Raw genomic sequence first — 21,088 nt, 5'->3', positions numbered from 1 at the left:
TTGTAGTAAAAGGGCGGTTGCCCATGCCACGTTGCTGCCGGCTGCGGTGCCGGGCCCGGCCTGGAGGCGGGGGGGACTCGGCTAAGTCCGGAAGCGCTCGGCAAAGTCCGGCCGCGGCTTTAAAGGAGTTGAACGGTCCCCGGCTCGCCCCGCGCCAGGCTTGTCGGTGAGCGCGAGGAGCCCTCGGGGGGCCGCGATGCTGGCCGACAGCCTGGTGGAGGAGTTCGAAATCCGCGAGGATGAGCCCTGGTACGACCAGCAGGACCTGCAGCAAGGTGAGCAGCCTGGCTCCGCGCGGAGGATGCCCGCCTGACGCGGGCTCGGGGCTCAAGCGAACGGCTCCCGCTGGGCGAGGCGATGAAGGAGCCTCCTCCGGCGGCGTCTTCAGGGGATGATGGGGGTGGGGGGCGACAGGTAAGTCCCGAGGGGGCGCGGGATGAGGACAGGTAAGTCCCGGTGAGGCGGGCAGTTGGGAAACGTGGCTGGGGGGGGGGGGGGGGGAAGATGTGTGCGCCCGGGCGGGGAGCGACTGAGGGGAGCGAGGCGAGGAAAAGGGCGAGGGCGTGGAGAGGACAGAAGGGCACAGTTGCCCCCCCGGGGCTAGCGCGGGGGTGGGTTATTATTTGGGAGACATCGTTAGGCTGGGGGCGCACGGAAGGAGGCTTTGTGACCATTGACATTGCAAAGCGTTTGCCATCCTGCAGCTTCTGAGGGCACCGGGGATTTAACCAAGAACAGCAATTCCCTGGGAGGCGCAATGGTATCGTGCGAGGTTTTTGGGCCGTACGGACTTGTGCAAAACGAACCCTGCGAGTGGCTTCGTGTACCTGGCTTCGGAGCTGGTTCTTCCCTTAACTTTGTTCGCGTCCTGCGTGTGCCACTCCGTGAAAAGCTGCACCTCTTGGCGTAAAGCAGCTTGGGAATGGGAGTGCTTTCGCTGCAGTGCTTGCTTAAAATAGAGCGGCTGAATACTCCTTAGGGGCTTCCACACCCTGCAACCGCCTTCTGCTTGTCTGTAATTAAAGGGCTAAACACTAGAGCACATCTGACGAAGTGGGTCTTTGCCCACGAAAGCTTATGCTCCTACACTTACTTCAGTTAGTCTATAAGGTGCCACAGGACTCCTTGTCGCTTTTGCAGATTCAGACTAACACAGCTACCCCTCTGATACTAGAGCACAATAAAGGTGTTAAGTGGGCTAGTCTTTTGTTAGTCTTTAACTAAAAGAAACTTAAAAACAAAACAAAGCAATGGTCCTACAAGGACCATTGTTAACTTTATTGTGGATAGAGGGTCATTTACTGCTCTCAACTCCTCCTTACACAGGTCCTGTTTACAATTTACTGTGAAAATTTATTGACTAATTCCAATATATGTGTGCTTCTCTTAATACTATAATAATTATGTAGCTCTTATAGGATACAGTTACACCACAGGACAAAGTCAAATTAAGATATGCAACTTCAGTTATGTTAATTATATAGCTGAAGTCAAAGTACCTTATTTCAGCTTTTGGTACTGTTTACACTGCAGGAAGTTGAAGGGAGAGCACTCTCCCTTCAACTTCCCTTACTCCTGGTGAAAGCAGGACTACCGGTATGGACCAGAGTGCCCCTCTCAGTTTGAATTAGCTGTCTTAACTACACTCTCTAATTCAAACCCTGGAAGAACGAGAGCTGGAGCTTCAATCTTCCTCTGTAGTGTACATGTACCCATAGTGCTTTTTCATCAGTAGGTTTCCATGTAACTTTATAAAGCTGGTTTGAGACATAGTAGTATAGAGTAGTGTATGCAGTAAAATGTATGGCATTATCAATTTTCTGAACCTCCAGTAGGCTTTAATTGGAATGCATTTAGAACAAACTATTTTGGGTTTAGCACTATTTAAAATTGGTATTTTAGTCTTATTTTTAAATAAGCTATTTATGTTCTTAAATGGTCAGTTCAGAACTGGAAACTCAGAGAAGGGGCTTCCTCAAAACTAGATTTAATTAAAACTTGGTTTCTCTAAGCTATTCCTCATTTAAGCTCTTTGAGGTTGGGACAGTTCTTTTGTTTTGGTTGTACATTGGCAAGCACAGTGGGATCCTGATACATGACTAGGGTTGATAGAGCCTATTGCATTATAAAGAATAGAAGTAGAAAAAAAAATCATGTTTTTCATACTAAAGTCAAGTAGTTAACAATAAAAATTCCATCTCTGCTAACTGTTGAATAGCTGTACAGCAGTTTTCAGCAGTTTTCATAGATTGTAACTTAACAGGATCGCATACCCATGAATAGTTTGCTGTTGTCTGGAAAAACTGGTGAACCATCTAACATTATTTTCTAATGATTTAGACTTTTTTTCCAATCCATTGTAAAGCTGTCACTATTCAGAGACAAACCTGTCTCTGTGAATCACCTAGCTTCCTCATGAAATGTACAGATCCTTTGGGCTGATCTGAATGAAAATAAATGGAATAACCTTTAGTTGGATTTCTTTTTATTATAATTATTATTCTTTGTATCAAACTGTTATTTTGTGTTGTGCTTAAAAGTTCTACCTCCCAAATGGGACATTTCTTTGATGGTTATGAGATTCTCATATGTCAAATAGAATTATATACGTATTCTCTTATTAAAAAAAGGCCTAAGTGTAAGTGACTATTAGCCTTGCCCCTCCCCAAAGTAAAAAAATCACAAATCAGGAGGTAAATTTCCTGTAAAAGTATTTTTGCCCCATACTGCTTTTTGAAAATACTCTCTTTTCTGCAGTACTTTTTGAAAGTGTAAAAATGCTTCCCATCACTTTAAAATCTGGCAAATACTGACTTTTTTTTCCTATTGATTAGAAATAAAGCTAAGTGGTGGGGTTTCTTAAATATGGCAATGATTTTTATAGCACCCGTTATGTCAAGATATCTATGCATTAGCATAAGTAAAATAAACAGAGCCCAGAAATAATATTGGATACTGTTACCAAGAAAGATCAGATTTTGAGGATTTCTGAAAATAAACTTAAAAACCCTAAACCCTTTGCAGTTGAGTAGTTAATGTTTAACTCTTAGCATTTGAAAATGCCAAATACAAAGTAGGTCAGAATTCAAACTAAAACTTTGTGTTATGAAAAATTAATTGCTGTAACATCCACTTTTAAAAATTTAGTTTAGTATCCAATCAGACTTTTAGTCAAAACAAAATGTTGTTTAAAGTGAATTTCATGATATGTTTAAGAATAGGAAGAGCAATGCTCTGCTTTTCATCGATTACATGTACTCTCCCTACCCCCTTGTTGCCTCTGTATCAGAGGCAGCAGAGTAGGGGGAGGCAGGAAAGCCAGCTCCCCATGAGCACTGGAACTGCGGAGCTGCCTGCTTCTCTCCCCCCCCCCCCCCCCATGCTTCTGTCTCTGATACACAGGAAGCAAAGAGGGAAGGAGAGTGTGTGTAGTTGATTATGATTAACCAATAAGCTCTGTAGGATGCTGGTGCAGCCTCTGTCTGTGGGGTACTCCAGCCCCCCATGGAGAGGCAGCAGCACAAGGTGGCAGGGGGCTCCCTGAGAGTAGGGCTGGGAGCATACTGGCTGCCATACTCATTCCTAGGGATTATCGAATAACCGCTAAGATTTGATGCAGTTACACAATTATTAACATTCCTAGAATGAAAGGTACAATATACATTCCACTATAACAATTCTAAAGCTTTCTTAAAAGCAAGGATCTGATAAACCTTTACCAGGATTGCTTACTGTCTTTTGTTTAAAGTATCATTTTGCTGTACAAAATTCTCTAAATCCTTGTATATAGGTATTAAAACATTGCGGTGGGGGAGGTTGAGCCCCCCCAATTATAACAATGGTGTCAGCATGGTTTTGTACTCAAGTGTAATTTAAGTAAGGACTGTTTAATGCAATAATAAGTACAGCTTCTAAGTCTTACTTTAGTATGGAAATTCCAGACATAATTAAACAGGAGGAGGAGTAAGCCATAAAGTGACTGACTTTAATTTGCATTATTTAAGTGGTTCACAATAACTCTAGCTTCATAGTGAAAAGTGACCTTTCTGAAGCATCTGTTGGGACTTCATTAACACATTGGCATAAATTTACAGTTTCTGAGATCACAGCTAAGAAATGGAGTACAGAGGGACAGCAGCTATATTGTACTGAATGTTTTAAAGACAGAATTTACATTGCTTGTTTCCTTATTCACCTGTTTATCTAAGTTGCATAGCTGATTACTTTTTCTTGACTCTTTAAGACTAGTGATGTTAAAATGTATGTAATTACAGTTAGCCAACCACTGAAAATTTCAGTGGTTACATGGTTAAATGCAGGGTGGAAACCGGCTCCTGCCTCCCCCAACATTGCCAGGGAGCTGACTGCTGCCCTACACTTTTGCCTCTTAAAAAGGCAGCAGCAGGGGGCAGCAGGCGGTATGCCTGGAGTTGACTTTTTAAGCTGGCTTTCTGAGCATACTGGTTTCTGCCTGCTGCCCGCACTGTTGTTTCTGTATCAGAGGCAGCAATGCAGGGTGTCAGTCAGCTCCCTGGGAGCTGATGCATGCTGGGAACCGGCTTTGGAGCCGGCTCCCAGTGATTACAGGCTCCCGCTTGCCTCCCTGTTCCTGGGGAGCTGGCTGCTGCCTTTGGTAGAGAGGCAGCAGTGTGGAATGGCAGCTGGCTCCTCTGGAGCATAACCTTTTGGGTAACCAATAAGGATTGGTTACCTGTTTATATGGCTACATTCTTACATCCCTTTTTCAGACACACCTTACACACGCTTAATGAACTTACTTGGCTAAGTAGTCCTTTCACTGGGTAGACTGCTTTGTATCACAACTCTCTCCAACCTCCTGCCCTGAGGGCCCTTGGAGCAGGGGTGTGTGCAATAGGGTAGTACCTATATGAAATTTAAGTTATTTTCACCCCTGTAAATAAGCCAGAAAAATAGGATTAATTTGGAATTGGATTACTTCTCACTAAACCTTACAGAAAAGAGATAAAATAGAGACATTTGCAATAGTGCTCTGTTTTAGCATGGGTAGGTCAGTGTTTAAGTTTTGAAAACGAGAAGAAAATGTTATTGGAAACCAAACTGACTAGAGCCCTTTTGAGTTAAAACTTACAAAGGATAAAACATACAAATGTTTATAGGGGATGAAGAAAAAAATTTACACTTGATGGAATTCAGATTTTAAAAAATGTAATAAAAACAAACAAAAAAATTATCAATCCCTTTTTAAAAGAAATCCAAAATAAAAATTAACTTCATAAAAATAACACTATTTTTGAAAAAATACAATCATTTAAACAAAGCATGTACTCTTTCCTTTTATTTAAAAAAATCCATCTTAATTGAGTTAGAACCTGAATAATGCCAGTTAAATTTGCGCATGTAATGATAAAGTAAAAGTTGGAACACTGCATTATTTGAAGTAACAGAAAAAGTTGCTACAAATTGTTGTAGAATGGCTTTAATAATTATGACCTCTGATTACTTAAAGTTAGTGTGTCGTGTGGATTTAGAATTTGCAAAATAGTACATTATATACACAACATTATATGGAGGATTATAGACTCACTGAAGTTAGATTTCAGTAGAAAAATAAAAGGATTATTTTTGACTGCCAGTTTAAACTTTATTTTTGCCTCTGGTTAATCAGAATGAAAGCTGACATTTTTTGCCTCTGTAGATTGCAAGGAAATATCAAGTTAAATGTCTTAAGTAAAGTTGGCAAGGATTGTGAGACTTTATAGACAACTCAGAAAATGAAGGTGTAGCTGGGCTTGCACTGCATAACAAATTGAGTCATGATGAAAATTAATCTAGCAACTCCTGTAAGGTTAAAAAAGACAAAAGTTCTCCCTTTATTATGACCATTTTATAAAAAGTGCAGTAGATATAAAAAAGTGGGTGTGGGCATACCCATTACATGGCACACACATTTTGTGCATTTTAGTGTTTACGCTTTGTATCCATAAAAAAATTAATTTAATATTGCTTATATAAACTTTTGGTACTGTATGAGGGACTTCTCTTTGCTGAATAATGAACCTTTTAGGTTTAATGAGATGAACTGTAATAAATGACATAAGGAATGTGATGTAAGAAGACTGCAGTGATGTCCCTATACAGGCAGTCCCCGGGTTACATGGATCCGACTTACATCGGATCCCTACTTACAAACAGGGTGAGGCAACCCCGCACTAGCAGCTTCCTCCCAGCAGACCAGGGAGACGCGAAGCTAGCGCCTCCCCCCCCCCCCCCCCCCAGCAGACCAGGGAGACGCAGAGCGGCTTTTCTCAGCAGACACCTCAGCTTGAGAAGAAAGAGCTGAGGGAAGTGAGGTGTGGGAGAATAAAACTGAGCTCTGGAGAAATGTTTGGCTAGAGTTTCCCCTACAATATGTACCAGTTCCGACTTACATACAAATTCAACTTAAGAACAAACCTACAGTCCCTATCTTGAATGTAACCCGGGGATTGCCTGTACAATGACATACTAACCTTTAATCACTGAACTATTTATCAGTATGTCACCAGAGAATAATTGTGTGTGTTTTCTTTTGTACATTAATTCATTATTTCCACACTATTCAGTTAAATTGTATGGTACACTTATACTGAGGTATACAACTTATGCTGGAGTATCAGAATTAAGGATATGAATTGTTAACCAGTAAGCATCACCCTTATTGGGTGATGCTTACTGGTTATAGTTATCCGCCAGTGGGTTGGAGCAGCCCCCACCTTCTGCTCCAACCCCCATTTGCGGCAGGCCCAGATGGAGCAGCGTGCTGTGTGTGTGGCAGCTTCAGCCCAGCCAGAGCAGCTCAAGATCTCCACCTGTCCCCCATTTAAGCAGTTAACTGGATTTTACATCCCTAATCAGAATCAGAGTATAAGGTTTGGATATCATGAGTCTTTGACACTGCTTTTCTACAACTAGCAGTTAATTCCCAAGATGTGGGTCTAACTACTATAGTACAGCCTCTTCCCGACTTACGAACCGGTTACGGACCAAGCAATTGGTCGTAACTCGGTTTGTTCGTAAGTCGGACCCCATAGAGTTACACGCAACCGCACTGTTCGTAAGCGCAGATTGCGTTCGTAACTCGGGGTCCGCCATTTATGACAGCTTTGGTCGTAACTGTGAACAGTCGTAAGTCAACCGTTTGCAACTCGGGGACCGGTTGTAGTACAGTGGGATCTTGGGAGCTTGTCTACAGTAAAGATGTTAAGGACTAGTCGACTATCGGATAAGCAAATGCTTATCGGCTAGTCAATTGACCAGTAGATTTCCCTCCCACTTGCTGCTTCTAGTAGTTTGTAGGATGTGGGGTTTAAATTTAGTTATACTCTGGAAAGCTCTTTGGATTATGCATCAGAATATAGTGATAATTTGAATACACTGTCTAAGTGAAGGGTTCACAAATCAATATTTAACAGGAATCTATTCTATTACAGCAACTGGATAGAGATAAGATATCAAACTAAAATGAAACAAGATAAAAGCAAGGGCATTTGAACTTCCAATGTAAAGAAATATTGGCGTTCATATTGCAGCATACCTATTATTATCTGTAGCACTTAATGTGGTATACACACTTTTAAATCTTGGCTAAAGAATTCTAAATTCTCCTTGTCCTTCCTAGTATTCTGGCAGTCTACCATTTGTGTTGCTAGTTCCATATATCTAAAAATTAACAAGATTGTATTTCCACCTTACAGGTATATGACAATCTGTTCATGCTCCGAGTGATGTGAAGGAAGTGGAAAATTACAATCTTTGTATAAGGAATGTTTCAATGTAACTATTGGATTCTGCACTTCTCTTTTATATGAAATATGCCATGTTTAAGGGGGGTTACTATCCTAGTAATAACCTAGTTTATTGATTTCCATTTTCACACAAAGTGTGAGATGCATGCAACAGAAGAACTTGTAAATTGTTCTTTCATATGCTTGAAATTTACTAATCCATGCTGTAGTTAAAGGAAGGCATCCAAGCTTAGATGTAGTCCCTGTATATTTGGAGTCCTCATTCTATTTTTTTTTTTAAAGCTATATTCATAGGAATTCTGGAGGTTGCTTAGGAAAATTAAGCTGAGTTACAAATATCTTTAAGGCTATGTCTACATTGCACTTTGTTGTGCAAGAACATATGCAAATGAGGCACGGTGATGAATATTTCCAAGCCTCATTTGCATACTTAATGAGCCGCCATTTTGCGCAAGGAGCTTTTGCGCAAGAGCCGTTCTTCCTGAAAATAAGCAGTGTAGACTGCTCCTTCTTGTGCAAAATGGCAGCTCATTAAGTATGCAAATGAGACGCGCTGATTTTCATTGCCGTGCCTCATTTGCATATGTTCTTGTGCAACAAAGCACAATGTAGACTTAGCCTAAGAGACTAAAGAGCATTTATAATCTTTTCTGAGGAAGGGAAATTACCCACTGTCTGGTACAGTTTACAAGTCTAGAGACACACAATACACATGTGAGCCCATTATCTAACTTCTTGTTTCATCAGAAAAAGTGTGTGTTTGAAAATATTCAGCTGTTTGTGTAATGGTGCTGCATGGGCTCAGTTGCCTTTTGGGGTGGTCAGAAGGAAAATGAGCACTGCAATTTTTTCCCAGACCTGTTAAGTACTGGTTAGGCCAGGCCTTTTTGCTTTTGCTCTCCTCTCAAACCTGTGACTAACCTATTATCATGGGTTAGTATTTAGTTTAATTCAGGGATATAGGGTACACTTGGTGGTACACTACTGGGCCTCATGTTTTTATGCTGCTCTCTGTCTACCATGTTGGGAGCCTCATTCCCATTCATCCTCATCTGCATACGGGACAAAGTGAATGGGAAGATGTAGATGGGGAATGACAGAAGGCAAAGAGACAGGTGAGGAAAGTAAAACTAATGTGTTGGAATGAATGAGGAAAAAATTAGAGAATTAGCTTCAATCCCAAATAAGTTGTACCGGAGTTGAAATTTACAGGCAGATGATTTATTTCTTTAGATCTGCATCTTGCTGCTGAGCTTGGGAAGACATTACTGGATCGTAACACAGAACTGGAAGAATCTTTGCAGCAAATGTATGCAACTAATCAAGAGCAACTACAAGAGATAGAGGTAAATGTTTAAGTAGTGAATTCTGTTGCAGAGTTTAATAATCTTGGGTGGACACTGAAGTATTTTGGATACCATGAAACTTCATTTTAATGAGGTCTTATGAGTCCTTCAAAACTTCATCTTCCAAGAAGTCCCCCTGAATGCTTCCTACAGTTCATTTTAGTCTGACTCTAGAATTTGTAAAGCTTGATAACATGTATAGACACGTGGTTCCCTCTCTTGAGTAGGATATTTGTATCTTGACTACATTTAACTCTGTAACTAGATAGGTACCTGTTGTGTTTGCGTAAAATTGCTGTTTCAGGAACTGATACTGTTTAAGATGAGTTTCTCTATCTTAATACATGAAATGGATGGATTATTGTTCTTAAATTCAGAAAATACACGTAGAAGAAATCTCTATAGGATTTTGAAAATCCAGTGTTGTTTGAAGTAGTATGACTAGCTGTTTCCATTAATATCTTCACAAAAAAACCTGTAAGTTTAACAAATGGCATTCGTGCATATGCAAAAAGCTTCCTCTAGTTGCACAATAGAGAAAAGTGATATTTTTGTGTGCTGTATATTTAATATTTGTCTGATCAACAAGTATTAAAGTCAATTGCAAATAACTTACACTGTAAATAGAATACAGGCAGGATCCGCACTTACGAACGGGGCTTCTCCCTGTCTCCCTAGTCTGCTGGGAGGGGCCAGCAAAGCCGCTGGACCCCCCCAGCAGACCAAGGACACCCGAGCAAAGCCGCCGCCTGGGAGCAAAGCCACCACCTGGGCGGCTTTGCTCCCGGGCAAACAAGCAAAGCCGCCCAGGCGGCGGCTTTGCTCGGGTGTTCCTGGTCTGCTGGGGGGGGGTCCAGCGGCTTTGCTGGACCCCCCAGCAGACCAGGGGGACAGGAGCAAAGCCGCGGAGCACGCCCGCAGCGGGACAGCCCGGGTGCGCCAGGGCTGTCCCGCTGCGGGCAAGCTCCAAGGCTTTGCTCCCCGTCTCCCTGCAGACCAGGGAGACGGGGAGCAAAGCCGCGGAGCACGCCCGCAGGAGGACAGCTCAAGCACGCCCGGGTTGTCCCGCTGCGGGCGTGCTCCGCGGCTTTGCTCTCCGTCTCCCTGGTCTGCAGGGAGATGGGGAGCAAAGCCGCGGAGCACACCCGCAGGGGGACAGCTGAAGCGCGTCTGGGCTGTCCCGCTGCGGGCGTGCTCCGCGGCTTTGCTCCCCATCTCCCTGGTCTGACCAGCAGACCAGGGAGATGGGGAGCAAAGCCTCGGAGCACACCAGCAGTGGGACAGCCGCGGCGCGCCTGGACTGTCCCACTGCCTGCGTGCTCTGCGGCTTTGCTCCGCGTCTCCCAGGTCAGCAGACCAGGGAGACGGAGCAAAGCCGTGGAGGACTTGGGCGGTCCCGCCACCCCGGTCTGTGGGGGGGGGGTGCAGCTAGCACCCCCCCACCCCAAGCAGACCAGGCTTTTCTTGCCTACCCCTGGGGTAGAGCAGCTGGGGCTGCCGGGTTGGTCCCGCAGCACCGCTCCGGACCAACCCGGCAGCACCCCAGCTGCTCTGCCCCAGGCATCCTGATTCAGCCGCTGCTGGTCAGTTTCAGCAGCTGCTGAATCAGGACGCCTGGGGCAGAGCAGCTGGGGTGCTGCTGGGTCGCTCCAGTAGCGACGAGGAGCCGTGCTACTGGAGCAACCCAGCAGCACCCCAACTGCTCTGCCCCAGGCATCCCCAAGTCAGCCGCTGCAGAAACTGACCAGCGGCTGACTACAGGAAGCCCGAAGCAGAGTTGCTCTGCCCCGAGCTTCCTGGAATCAGCCTCTGATCAGTTTCAGCAGCAGCTGACTTGGGGATGCCTGGGTTTCTTAAGTTGAATCTGTATGTAAGTCAGAACTGGCATCCAGATTCAGCCGCGGTTGAAACTGATCAGTTTCAGCACTGGCTGATGCCAGTTCCGACTTACATACAGATTCAACTTAAGAACAAACCTACAGTCCCTATCTTGTACATAACCCGGGGACTGCCTGTATTCAACATTCTAGTTATTCATTGATAGACATTTTTAACTTTTCAGTTAGTGAAAAGAACTGTAAAATGAACTGTGATTGGTACTTAAGAAAAATTTACATGATGCAAGTAGTATTAAAGCAGTAATTAATTTAAAGTAAAATATATATCTGCCTGCAATTTAGAGCATGTTGAAATAATCTTTCAGTATAATAATAGCAGCCATTACAGCTTTAATCTGACATTTGTATCAGGCTATGTATGGAAGCAAACTAATGCTCTGTTGGTGATAACATGGCATTTTAAATTCTAGGATGTTTGAAGGTTTCTCTTCTGGTATGAATTTTCTTTAAAAAATAGCTAGTGGTTGCCCACTACAGCTGGTCCCCAACTTACGAACAAATTACATACCAAACACTTGGTCATAGCCCGATCTGTTTGTAAGTTGGACCTCATTCATTTAAATGCAGCCGCGCTGTTCGTAAGCGTGGATCACATTCGTAATTCGGGGACTGGCTGTATAGACAAAAAGTGCCATTTTCTTTACCTACCTCTGTACATACCTCAGGAACATCACTAAAGGAAAACACTACTGGAGATAAAACCACCAACCACAAACAGACCCAACCTTTCTGTGTTTGTTTATGCAGAAACTTTTAAATGTCCCATCGTTCTAACTGGTTCACGTACAAGATTGGTCCTTAGGAGTCTGAAGAGTGTAAACTCTTAGAGCTGCAACACAAACTGTTAGGTCTCCCACTCTGTTGTAGATGAAGATGCAGAAAAGGGCAATGAAAATGATAGGGGGTAAAGAACAGCTTCCATATGAGGAGAGATTAACAAGACTGGTGCTATTTGTTTTGAAAAGAGGTGACTGGGTGATGGGATATGATAGAGGTCTACACAATCATGAATAAGTAAGTGTTATGGTGTTCACACCTTCACATAACACAAGAACTAGGGCAGTGGTTCTCAAAATGTTTTTGAACACACCCTCCTTCTTTGTGTCTGTAGTAGTTTATGCTCTATCCTCTCTCCCCACAAATCTCTGTATTATTAACCCTTCCCCCCCCACTTTTTCTCTCTGGGATGACAGTGTGATATAATCATGTCACACTGGTATCCCTCAGCCCCTCCCTCTGCCCTCAGCTGCCCTGTCTCCTCCTACTCTTCCCAGTAGTCCAGCCTGCAGCTGGAGCAAGGTGGCCTCCTGCCTCCCCACTCCTAGGGGGCTGGGAACTGGGTGCCTTCCTCCCCTCCCCCCGGGGGGGAAGGGCCACAAGACATGCAGCCTTATCCCCTCCTGAAGGGGCCAGAGCTGTGTGGCCTTCCCCCCCCCCCCCTTGCAGGCAGGGGCTGGAGGGGGGAGCCACATGGCCTCAGCCTGGTCCAGCTCCCTGGTGGCCGGGGGGGCACGGAGGGAAGCCAGGGCTGGGCTGAGGGAGGCCCAGAGAGCCAGGGCAGGCCATTGCTGCCATGCCTCAGCCTGGCCCTCCCCAGCAGAGGAGGAGGAGTTAAAAAAAGAATTAGATGATTTCATGGAGGATAGGTCTGTCAATGGCTATTAGCCAAGATGGTCAGGGTTGCAATTCTGTCCTTCAGGTATCCCTGACTAGCTGCTTTGGGGAAAGGATCACTTAAAATTGCCCTATTGTGTTCATATCGTCCGATGCACAGGACACCCGAGATGGGATACTGGGCTGGGTGGACCATGGGTCTGATCCATTATTGCCATTCTTATGTCCATCACTTTGTAATTTACTAATTTTTATGAATAAATGGTAAGGAAATGCTATCATCTTGCCAAATGAAAAACTGAAATCTGTCCAACACATTCTGTGGGAGAGGCTATCAAAAGAGACTTGTGTTGCTTTTTTAGTGTAGATTTGCTGACAGCTTAGTTAACCCCCCCCCCCCCCCCCCCACTAATTAACCTGATCTTTATTACTTAGAGTTGTGCATAACAGAACTTTTGTATGTTTCATTTCAAAAGGCAGTTTCTTTGTCTTCACTGCACAGGAAGGACTAAGGGAATTGAAATGTGTAGAACTATTCATAATCCTTATTTTGAAGCTAAAACTAAAGATTTAAAACACTTGCTATCCAAGACTAAATACCTAATGCTCATTATAGCTGACCTTTGCACTGACACGTATGCTAGTAACTAATCATGATGGATGTAATAAATGCAAGAGCAGATTAAAATCAATTCCAGAGCAACTGAACCCGAATGTTCATGAGTCTTGGCATCTTTTGTAAATACAAACATGGGGAGTTACAGCTCTCCATTTCATAGTGATCTGGTGGTGTGCAAGTCTGCTTAGCACATTATCACTTCCAGCTCCATACAGTATTAAGTTTTCCTATTTCCCTTGCAATTGATGTAGCTGGTAGTATGAATTTATGAAAACCCTGAAAAGCTAGTCTAAACTTCAATGCTTGCACGTGTGGGTTTTGCTCTCCTCTCCTGCATGACACTTTTAAGTTAGCCAGACATGCAGGGTAAGAGGAGGTCGCTTCTTAGAGTAGATTATTACGCTCTTCTTGTTTTCTATGTTGTTCTAGTTCCAGTTTACCTAAAGCATAGGCTGTCCGCATAAACTACTGTTGGGTGAGTTCTTCATTATGTATTAAAGCACCTAAATTCATAACACTTATCTTCATTTTTATATGCTCAGTCACTCTTCACTGTTGAAAAAATCAGGAACACTTTCAACTTGCTTTGAGCCTGGCAGACAAGGGAAAGTTTAATATGAAGTGGGTCACATTGAGATTGTTTGTTTGGTTAATCCAATGCTATTTTTGAGTGAATCCTGTTATGTGCCCAGGGGTTGCACAAGGATCTACTTGATTTTAGTAGATTGTTATGTAGCAGTTCATAGTCCTAGATTAACTTGTAATCGCTTTTTAAATTATCTAAGATTAAAATGCATCAACCTTCTAATGGGGTAAAAGGTTAAGTGTATTAGAAGCTCTGATTACATAATAGGCCACCTCCTAATCTAGAAATCTTTCAGGCAACGTGGATGTGAATTATTTTGAACATTTAACATGCAACTGTGTAAAATGTGATTAAAACCTAATACTTCAAGAAACACTGTATCTTCAATTTCTTTAGGACAAACTAGTTTAGAATAATGTGAATTTTGAACTTATTCTAAAGAAAATGGAGCAAATATCTACGCAATTTGAAAATACCTAGAAGATAAGGTGATCAGTAATAGTCAAAATGAATTTAAGAACAAATTATGTCAAACCCACCTACTATGTTTTCTCCCTGCTGCCTCTATAGAGGGGCATCACTGTGGGGGCAGGCAGCTCTGCAGGAGCTGGCTTGAAAGCCACTTCCCATGTATACTGGCTCCTGTCTTCCCACCCTCTGCACTGCTAACTCTCATATCGGAGGCAGCAACCTGGGGGGATAGGCAGCTCCATAGGGAACAGTGCTGTCTCTGTGGGGAGTAGGAGGGCTCCATGGGAGCTGACTTCTGCTTCCCTCTCTGCCCCTTGCCTCTGGTACAGGTGTGTGTACATGCAGTCATTTGGATTAGGGTTTATCAGTTAATAGTGTAAACGAGTACATGTTAACATCATGAGAGAGTACACTTATAAAATTTGTGAATGATACCAAGATTGGAGGATACCAAGCTGCCAGTGCTCTGGAGGATAGGATTATAATTCAAAATGATCTGGATAAATGGGAGAAATGGTCTGAAGTCAATAACATGAAATTCAGTAAGGGCAAATGCAAAGTATTCTATGCAAGAAAGGATAATTAGTTGCACACATACAAAATGGGAAATGACTACTTATGAATGGAGTACTGCAGAAAGGAATCTGCAGGTAATTCTAGATCAAAACTTAGATATGAGTCAGTGTTTTCTTATTTTGCCATGTCAGGAGTGCAGGGGACTGGACTAGATGACCTCTTGAGGTCCCTTCAAGTGCTATAATTCTATGGTATTTCTCATCCAGGGATGATTTAAGTGCTTGTTTGAATCTAGGGTTCCTGGGACTTTGAAGTATTGGTGTGTAGTAAAATTGATATAGATATGTTCAAGACTGGGAAAGCTTAAGCTGTTTCATATACCAAGGGATTTAAAGATGGTTTCGTACTCTTATGTTGGAAATCTTTATCCTCTGATTTCTAAAAGCAGTTTCACCACTACAAAATAAACAACCTGTTAAGTTACTTGAATAAAGAGGATTACAAGTGAGAACATTTCATACAGAATTAAAAACACAAGAGATCTTTGATTGAGATTTACAGTAGCTAGACTACTTCTTTGTGGGTAATTAAAGTTTATACTTCTTGATAAATAGTAACTCAGATTTCCTCAGTCTATAGTTTTAAGACTAAACTAAACTGTTTCCTTAAATTTAGGACTGCTTCATACACTGAGATTCTGATTTGACAGGGTCTAAGAATGCAAAGTACTTCCCTAGTGTTCTAGCTGGTACATTTCAAATTTGTAATTTATGCAGTGGTAATTTAAATCCTCCTTACTCTAACTTAAGGAAACTGCATTATAGTGTGATGTCTCTCTCTTTATTCTGAGATTTTAAAGTATTAGTGGGCTTCAGTTTGTGGGACACACTCCAGAACTATAAGGGTAAAACGTCTTTCCACAGTATTGCACTCAAAACTAATGTACATTGTATTACTCTTAACATTAAGGAAACTAATTGTAAATTCTTATTTAAGAATTTAAAGTTAAAACTTACCATATTTACATTGCTAAATGTTTAATCCTACTTAGTGTAACTACAAATTATCTTACAGTACCTTACAAAGCAAGTAGAGCTCTTGCGTCAGATGAATGACCAGCACGCCAAGGTCTATGAACAGCTGGATGTTACCGCAAGAGAACTAGAGGATGCTAATCAAAAACTCGTTGTAGATAGCAGAATGTCACAACAAAAGATACTCAGGTAACTAAAGTTCTGTGGAGCAACTTTTTTTATATTGAGGAAATGGAAGGGAATACATTAACGAATGAATTAGTTTATGTATTTTGGGGAGTCTGGGTTGAGTGTGTGGCTTTGTTAGTCACTGGTAATTGGATCTGCTTCCAGAGGAAGAAACACCAAGACTGAGGGGATAATAACTTACCTCATACTATTGGTCATGCTCTTGACTTAACATGACTGGCTTTAACAGTTTTATATGTCCATTAACTTCAGTCTGACAGAGACTATTGAAAGCCTGCAAACCCATATAGATGACCTTCAGAGACAAGTAGAGGAATTAAAGAAATCAGGACGAGGCCACAAGAACCATGAAAGATCTGAGCAACCGCGATCCGTGCACAGTGTCTCCTGTTTGAAGGAGCTGTATGATCTTCGCAAGTAAGACAATAACTCAGTTACATATGTCACTCTGTAGGCAGATTTTTTTGACTCTTTCATCTATTTGTTTGCAGCAGAGCAAAGAAAGTAGTCATGCATTTTTAGAAAATTTGTCAATGTCCATCCAGACAAATGAGTTGAGGAGACAAAAGCAGTCTTCACAAGCCTGCTCTTTCCATCTTGTGTCTTCACTTAACCATACAAAGAATGTTAGTGTGAACACTTCGTAGCCATCCCTGCTCCCTCTGTTACTTTTCTGACAGCTCCCTAGAAAACTACCTCTGGGATTTCCTTCTGTTTTCCTATTACCCAAGCAAAATTAATTGTCTTTGACAGACGTGAAATAAGACTAATTTGGAACAAGTGATCATGTAGCATCAATAAAGCAAACATCACACAGAATCTTAACATCTGAAGAACGGATTTTAAACCTGCAGAAATCGGAGGTCAGGATTAAGAGGAGCAATTGAATCTTAAAATCTGATGTTAGACCCAATTATTCTGATAAATTGTCTGTAATACATGATGGGGGACAAAACCTAAAATTTAGCCGTGGCCTCTTAGGCATATTAGTAGCATAGATTAATTTAGGAACAGAATAACATGAGTTAAGAGCAGGTATAAAGAAACATACTCTGTGTACCATGGTGCACAGTTATACTGTCTCTTCAGTTGTGTACATACAGACTCTATCCAGAACTAATATTGTAATTCCTAACTTGTTTAAGACTCATTCAATTTATTAAAAATACTGTAAATTATTAATGTTCAATTTAAAACACAAGCATGTTAAACTATTACAGTAGGCTTCAATATTAACACTTCCAAAGTGTGCACTCAAGAGGTGTGGGGTTTTTTTTAAATTGGAATTGCAAACCATGTTTGAGTGAAACTTTATCAGACTGGACATAATGGATCTTATGACTAGAGTTGCCAGATGGTTTCAATAAAAATACCGGACACAATTGACATTACATCACAATCTACATTACATCTTATTTAGAAAATACCGGACATTTATATTTCTCATTTACATTTTCTCAATTTGTTTCCCAAACAGAAAGCTCAAATACTGGACTGTCTGGTTCAAAACTGGACACCTGGCAACCCTATTTATGACCCTTCTAGGCATTAAGGTTTTAAAGTGGACATACTGAGTCTTTTAAACTATAGGGTATGGACAGGGCTCGACAATTAGTGTAATCTACTTGCCCGTGGCGAGTAGATTACAAGCCGGCAGAGCCGTGCAGTGCGGTAAGCGCATGCGCAGCACGCCGAACCGTGCGGCTGGCGAGCAGAGCTCGCTGCCGCTTGGTGAGCCCTGGGTATGGATATCTTATAGGTCACAGATCCATTTCATTATGAAAATTGTACGAGTTAAATAGGGAAAAAACCCTATTGGATCATCATGTAGTCCATCTTCCAATACTAGGAATATCCTGTAGAAAACTATATCTTTAGTCCAGAGTGTTTCTTTGAGGACATATCTGCTTGTACAGTAGGTTTTATGTCTACAATTTGATACTAAATAACTGCCATTCCACCTGAATTGGGAAGCGTGTATCACTGGGTACACTGAATTTCCTAGAGCCCTGTAAAAAAGAATTGTAGCTTTGCACAAAGATATACTTTAAACAACCAAACTGGTTCTGTTTGGAAACTAGTTTTCAACAGAGAATTTTAAATTCTGTCTCTGAATTCTACCCAGAAGAGGCAGTCTAAAAGTTGTAGGAAATCTTAGCTTTAATACTTTTTTTTGTTTCTGCAGGTATTTTGTTTACGATCATATTTTTGCAGAAAAAATTACTTCAATGGATAGTCAGCTGAGTCCCATAGAAGAAGAAAATGAGAACTTAAAAAAGGCACTGACTGTATTACAAGCACAACTTAATCTAGAAAAAGAGAAGCGAGTGACAATGGAAGAGGAGTATCATCTTATGGTAAAGGAGAACTGTGACCTTGAACAGAGGCTGGTTGATAAAGACTTATACCGGGCTCGGGCAGAGGAGCTTGAATTGGAAGTGGCTGAAATGAGGCAGATGTTTCAGTCTGAAAATACATTTGTCAGCAGTATGGAGAATATGGTTCCAGAATCATTTTATATCTCATTTAAGGAGTCTTTAGAAAGGGAAATTAATCAGAGCCCTTCAGAAGATGCATTCTTGACTGTCCCCTTACTTGATAAAAGGGCTCTAAAAAGAAGTAGCAGTGAGACCTTCCTAAGCAGTGTTGCCGGTGGAGACCTTCTAATGGGCCATGAAGAAACTTGTATTAGAAGAGCAGAAGCTGTGAAGCAGCGAGGTATCTCCTTGCTTAATGAAGTGGATGCTCAGTATAATGCTCTGAAGGTTAAATATGAGGAACTTCTGAAGAAATGTCAAATGGATGAAGATTCTTTGAAACATAAGGCTGTACAAACATCAAAACAGTATTCCAAAGACCTTAGTGTAGGGAAACCCCAGTCTGACCATTCAGCTGCTGATCAAGAGTATGGAAATGTTGAACTAAGTGGCTCGCCCACAAACACTCTACCTGAGTATAAAGCTCTCTTTAAGGAAATTTTTAGTTGTATCAGAAAAACAAAGCAGGAAATAGATGAACATAGAACAAAATATAAGCGTTTCTCTTCTCAGCCCTAATGCTTGTATGTATTAATTATGCTAATGACCTCCCACTAAAAAGTTTTGTATTAGTCTAGAAGGGAAACATTAAGTATCCCTCTGGTGTTTGTACGTATCTTGCTGTCACATGTACTCCCTTCAATTTGAATGTGTGTTCACTTTACCTGTAAATATGTATGATGTGGTCAGTCAGTCAGCTCTATTTCTGTGTACACGATGACCTGTGCCACACAGAAAATATTATTGTTCAGTGGTAGTTGTTGGCAGTCTTAAAAATAGAAATTTTGGCCTAATTTTTGCATACTAGGTTTGTCCTGTCCTCTGTAGCAGCAACCGACTCAGTGCGCTACAGAAACTGGAGAGCTAAGAAGAAATTGTATTATACTTTCTCCACAGTTGGAAATGTTTTCCTTCACAAATGAAGGTTTTGTTCCATCTTGGCCTTGCAACTTTTTGTGTACTAAAATCACCAATGGTATACTTCTGCTTCTGACTGAAATTAGCAGTCTGTCTGAACAGATGTGCCCTGGCAGTAATAAGGGGTATTGGCATAGCAACCTATACAATGCTTAACTTAAGCCAATACCAAGTTTTCATGTGCACTAAACTTTCTCCTTTTAGCAGAAATGTCTTTATCTTAAAAAGGGATTAGATGTAAAAGTATGAATATTTCAGAAAGTTCAGTGTTTAGGGCACTGTTTTAAGGCAAGATACTGTGAACTATATTTGTCTTTGATCTATTGTTCCTTATTGATACTCTTAAAGTGCATTTTTGTCATTTGATAAGATGGAATGTTACAAGTTAGCTAGCTAATCTTTGTGGTAGCTTTGATATGGAGGAATGGCTTTCTTTAATGCCTCCGACCCGTTTTTAAAGGAGACAGGAGAAGTTCAGGTGGTGGTGTACATCACTTTACACCATTTTAGGTCAAGCTTGTTTAGACCTATTTAGTAGCAGCAGGAAAACAACAACTCAAAACACTAATTTAAGAACCAGAATATAACATATAAGAACTGGGGCCAAGGTAAGTTAAACCTCTCTTTGCTCCTTCCCATTCATTCCATCCATCTTTCCTAATAAAATAAAAATTGCATGACCAACTTCAACTAATGAAAACACAGACTATAGAGGAACACTACATCAAATGGGAGGAAGAAAGACAGGATATGGCAATGGCTGAGAAGCCAAGAAAGAATGGAAACCAGATAACAGCACTAAAAGATTCTGATAATTTTACAAGAGTAGGGACGCAGCTTAACTTTTTAAAGTGTTAACATCAGTGGTTGCTGTGGAATAAAAACTGTCCCCTAGATAAATCAAAGTGTTGGTACATGATGTTAGACTTTATAGTTCTAATTAAATTGTCTGCCATCTGTGTAATGTAAGCTAGTCTCCAGTTAATTTATACTTGTCCTTCAGTAAGAGTATTCAGTTTTCAAGTTGTGGACACTTCAACTGTAAGCAGTTGTGTACTGAAATAAATACCTATTAAAAAAATTCTAAATTATGAATATTTTTCTAAACGGCAAATAAAGCCATGCAGGTAAAGTTACTGGATCTCTGCTGCTAATTTTTGTCCAACTATGTGAAACTAACATGGAAAAAAGGGGTTATTGAAGTCCATGCAAATGGTATCTGTGTTAAATATAGCTTCATCTCCCCCCGCATAAGTCACCTTTGCTTAGATGGGAAATAAATTCATTAAAGACTTGAGATGTGTAGGCAAGGGGATGGGTTAATCTCTCCTTTCTATTATATTGCTTCTCTCCCCGCTCCACAATCTCCTGTCTGCGACAGTGTTGTTTCCTTGTACCTGTTCTTCTTGCATCAGCTCCTTTTTATACCTTACATATTGCTTGGCTTCCCTATACCATTTGGATGATCTCCTGGGGATGACTGTCTGTTAGCCTTGTTACATAATGAGTAGAGATATCTAATGCAGGCAGTGGTACAAAACTAGAGCACCACCAAAATATCTGCTGTCATGAGAAGTTTCTTTTAAAAAGGAAG

The 21,088-nt window shown here is 41.5% G+C and overlaps 1 protein-coding gene across 2 annotated transcripts; it reads left to right on the top strand.

The window, feature by feature from the left end:
• The first annotated feature begins 10 nt into the window (after positions 1-10).
• CDR2 (cerebellar degeneration related protein 2) lies at positions 11-20,630 on the top strand. Of its 2 annotated transcripts, XM_075899475.1 has the most exons (6): positions 11-275; positions 7,716-7,794; positions 9,000-9,112; positions 15,891-16,039; positions 16,292-16,456; positions 18,225-20,630. In XM_075899475.1, exons 2-6 carry the CDS (start codon positions 7,785-7,787, stop codon positions 19,093-19,095), a joined length of 1,308 nt encoding a protein of 435 aa, XP_075755590.1. In that variant the 5' UTR covers positions 11-275; positions 7,716-7,784; the 3' UTR covers positions 19,096-20,630. The 2 variants fall into 2 exon arrangements, with proteins under 2 accessions (XP_075755590.1, XP_006112860.3); XM_006112798.4 differs by lacking the exon at positions 7,716-7,794 and having other exon boundaries at positions 15-275.
• Positions 20,631-21,088: the final 458 nt, after the last annotated feature.

This window comes from Pelodiscus sinensis, chromosome 16 (assembly GCF_049634645.1).
Source record: "Pelodiscus sinensis isolate JC-2024 chromosome 16, ASM4963464v1, whole genome shotgun sequence".
NCBI classification, from domain to species: Eukaryota; Metazoa; Chordata; order Testudines; family Trionychidae; genus Pelodiscus; species Pelodiscus sinensis.
This window is presented reverse-complemented; position numbering and strand designations above follow the sequence as displayed.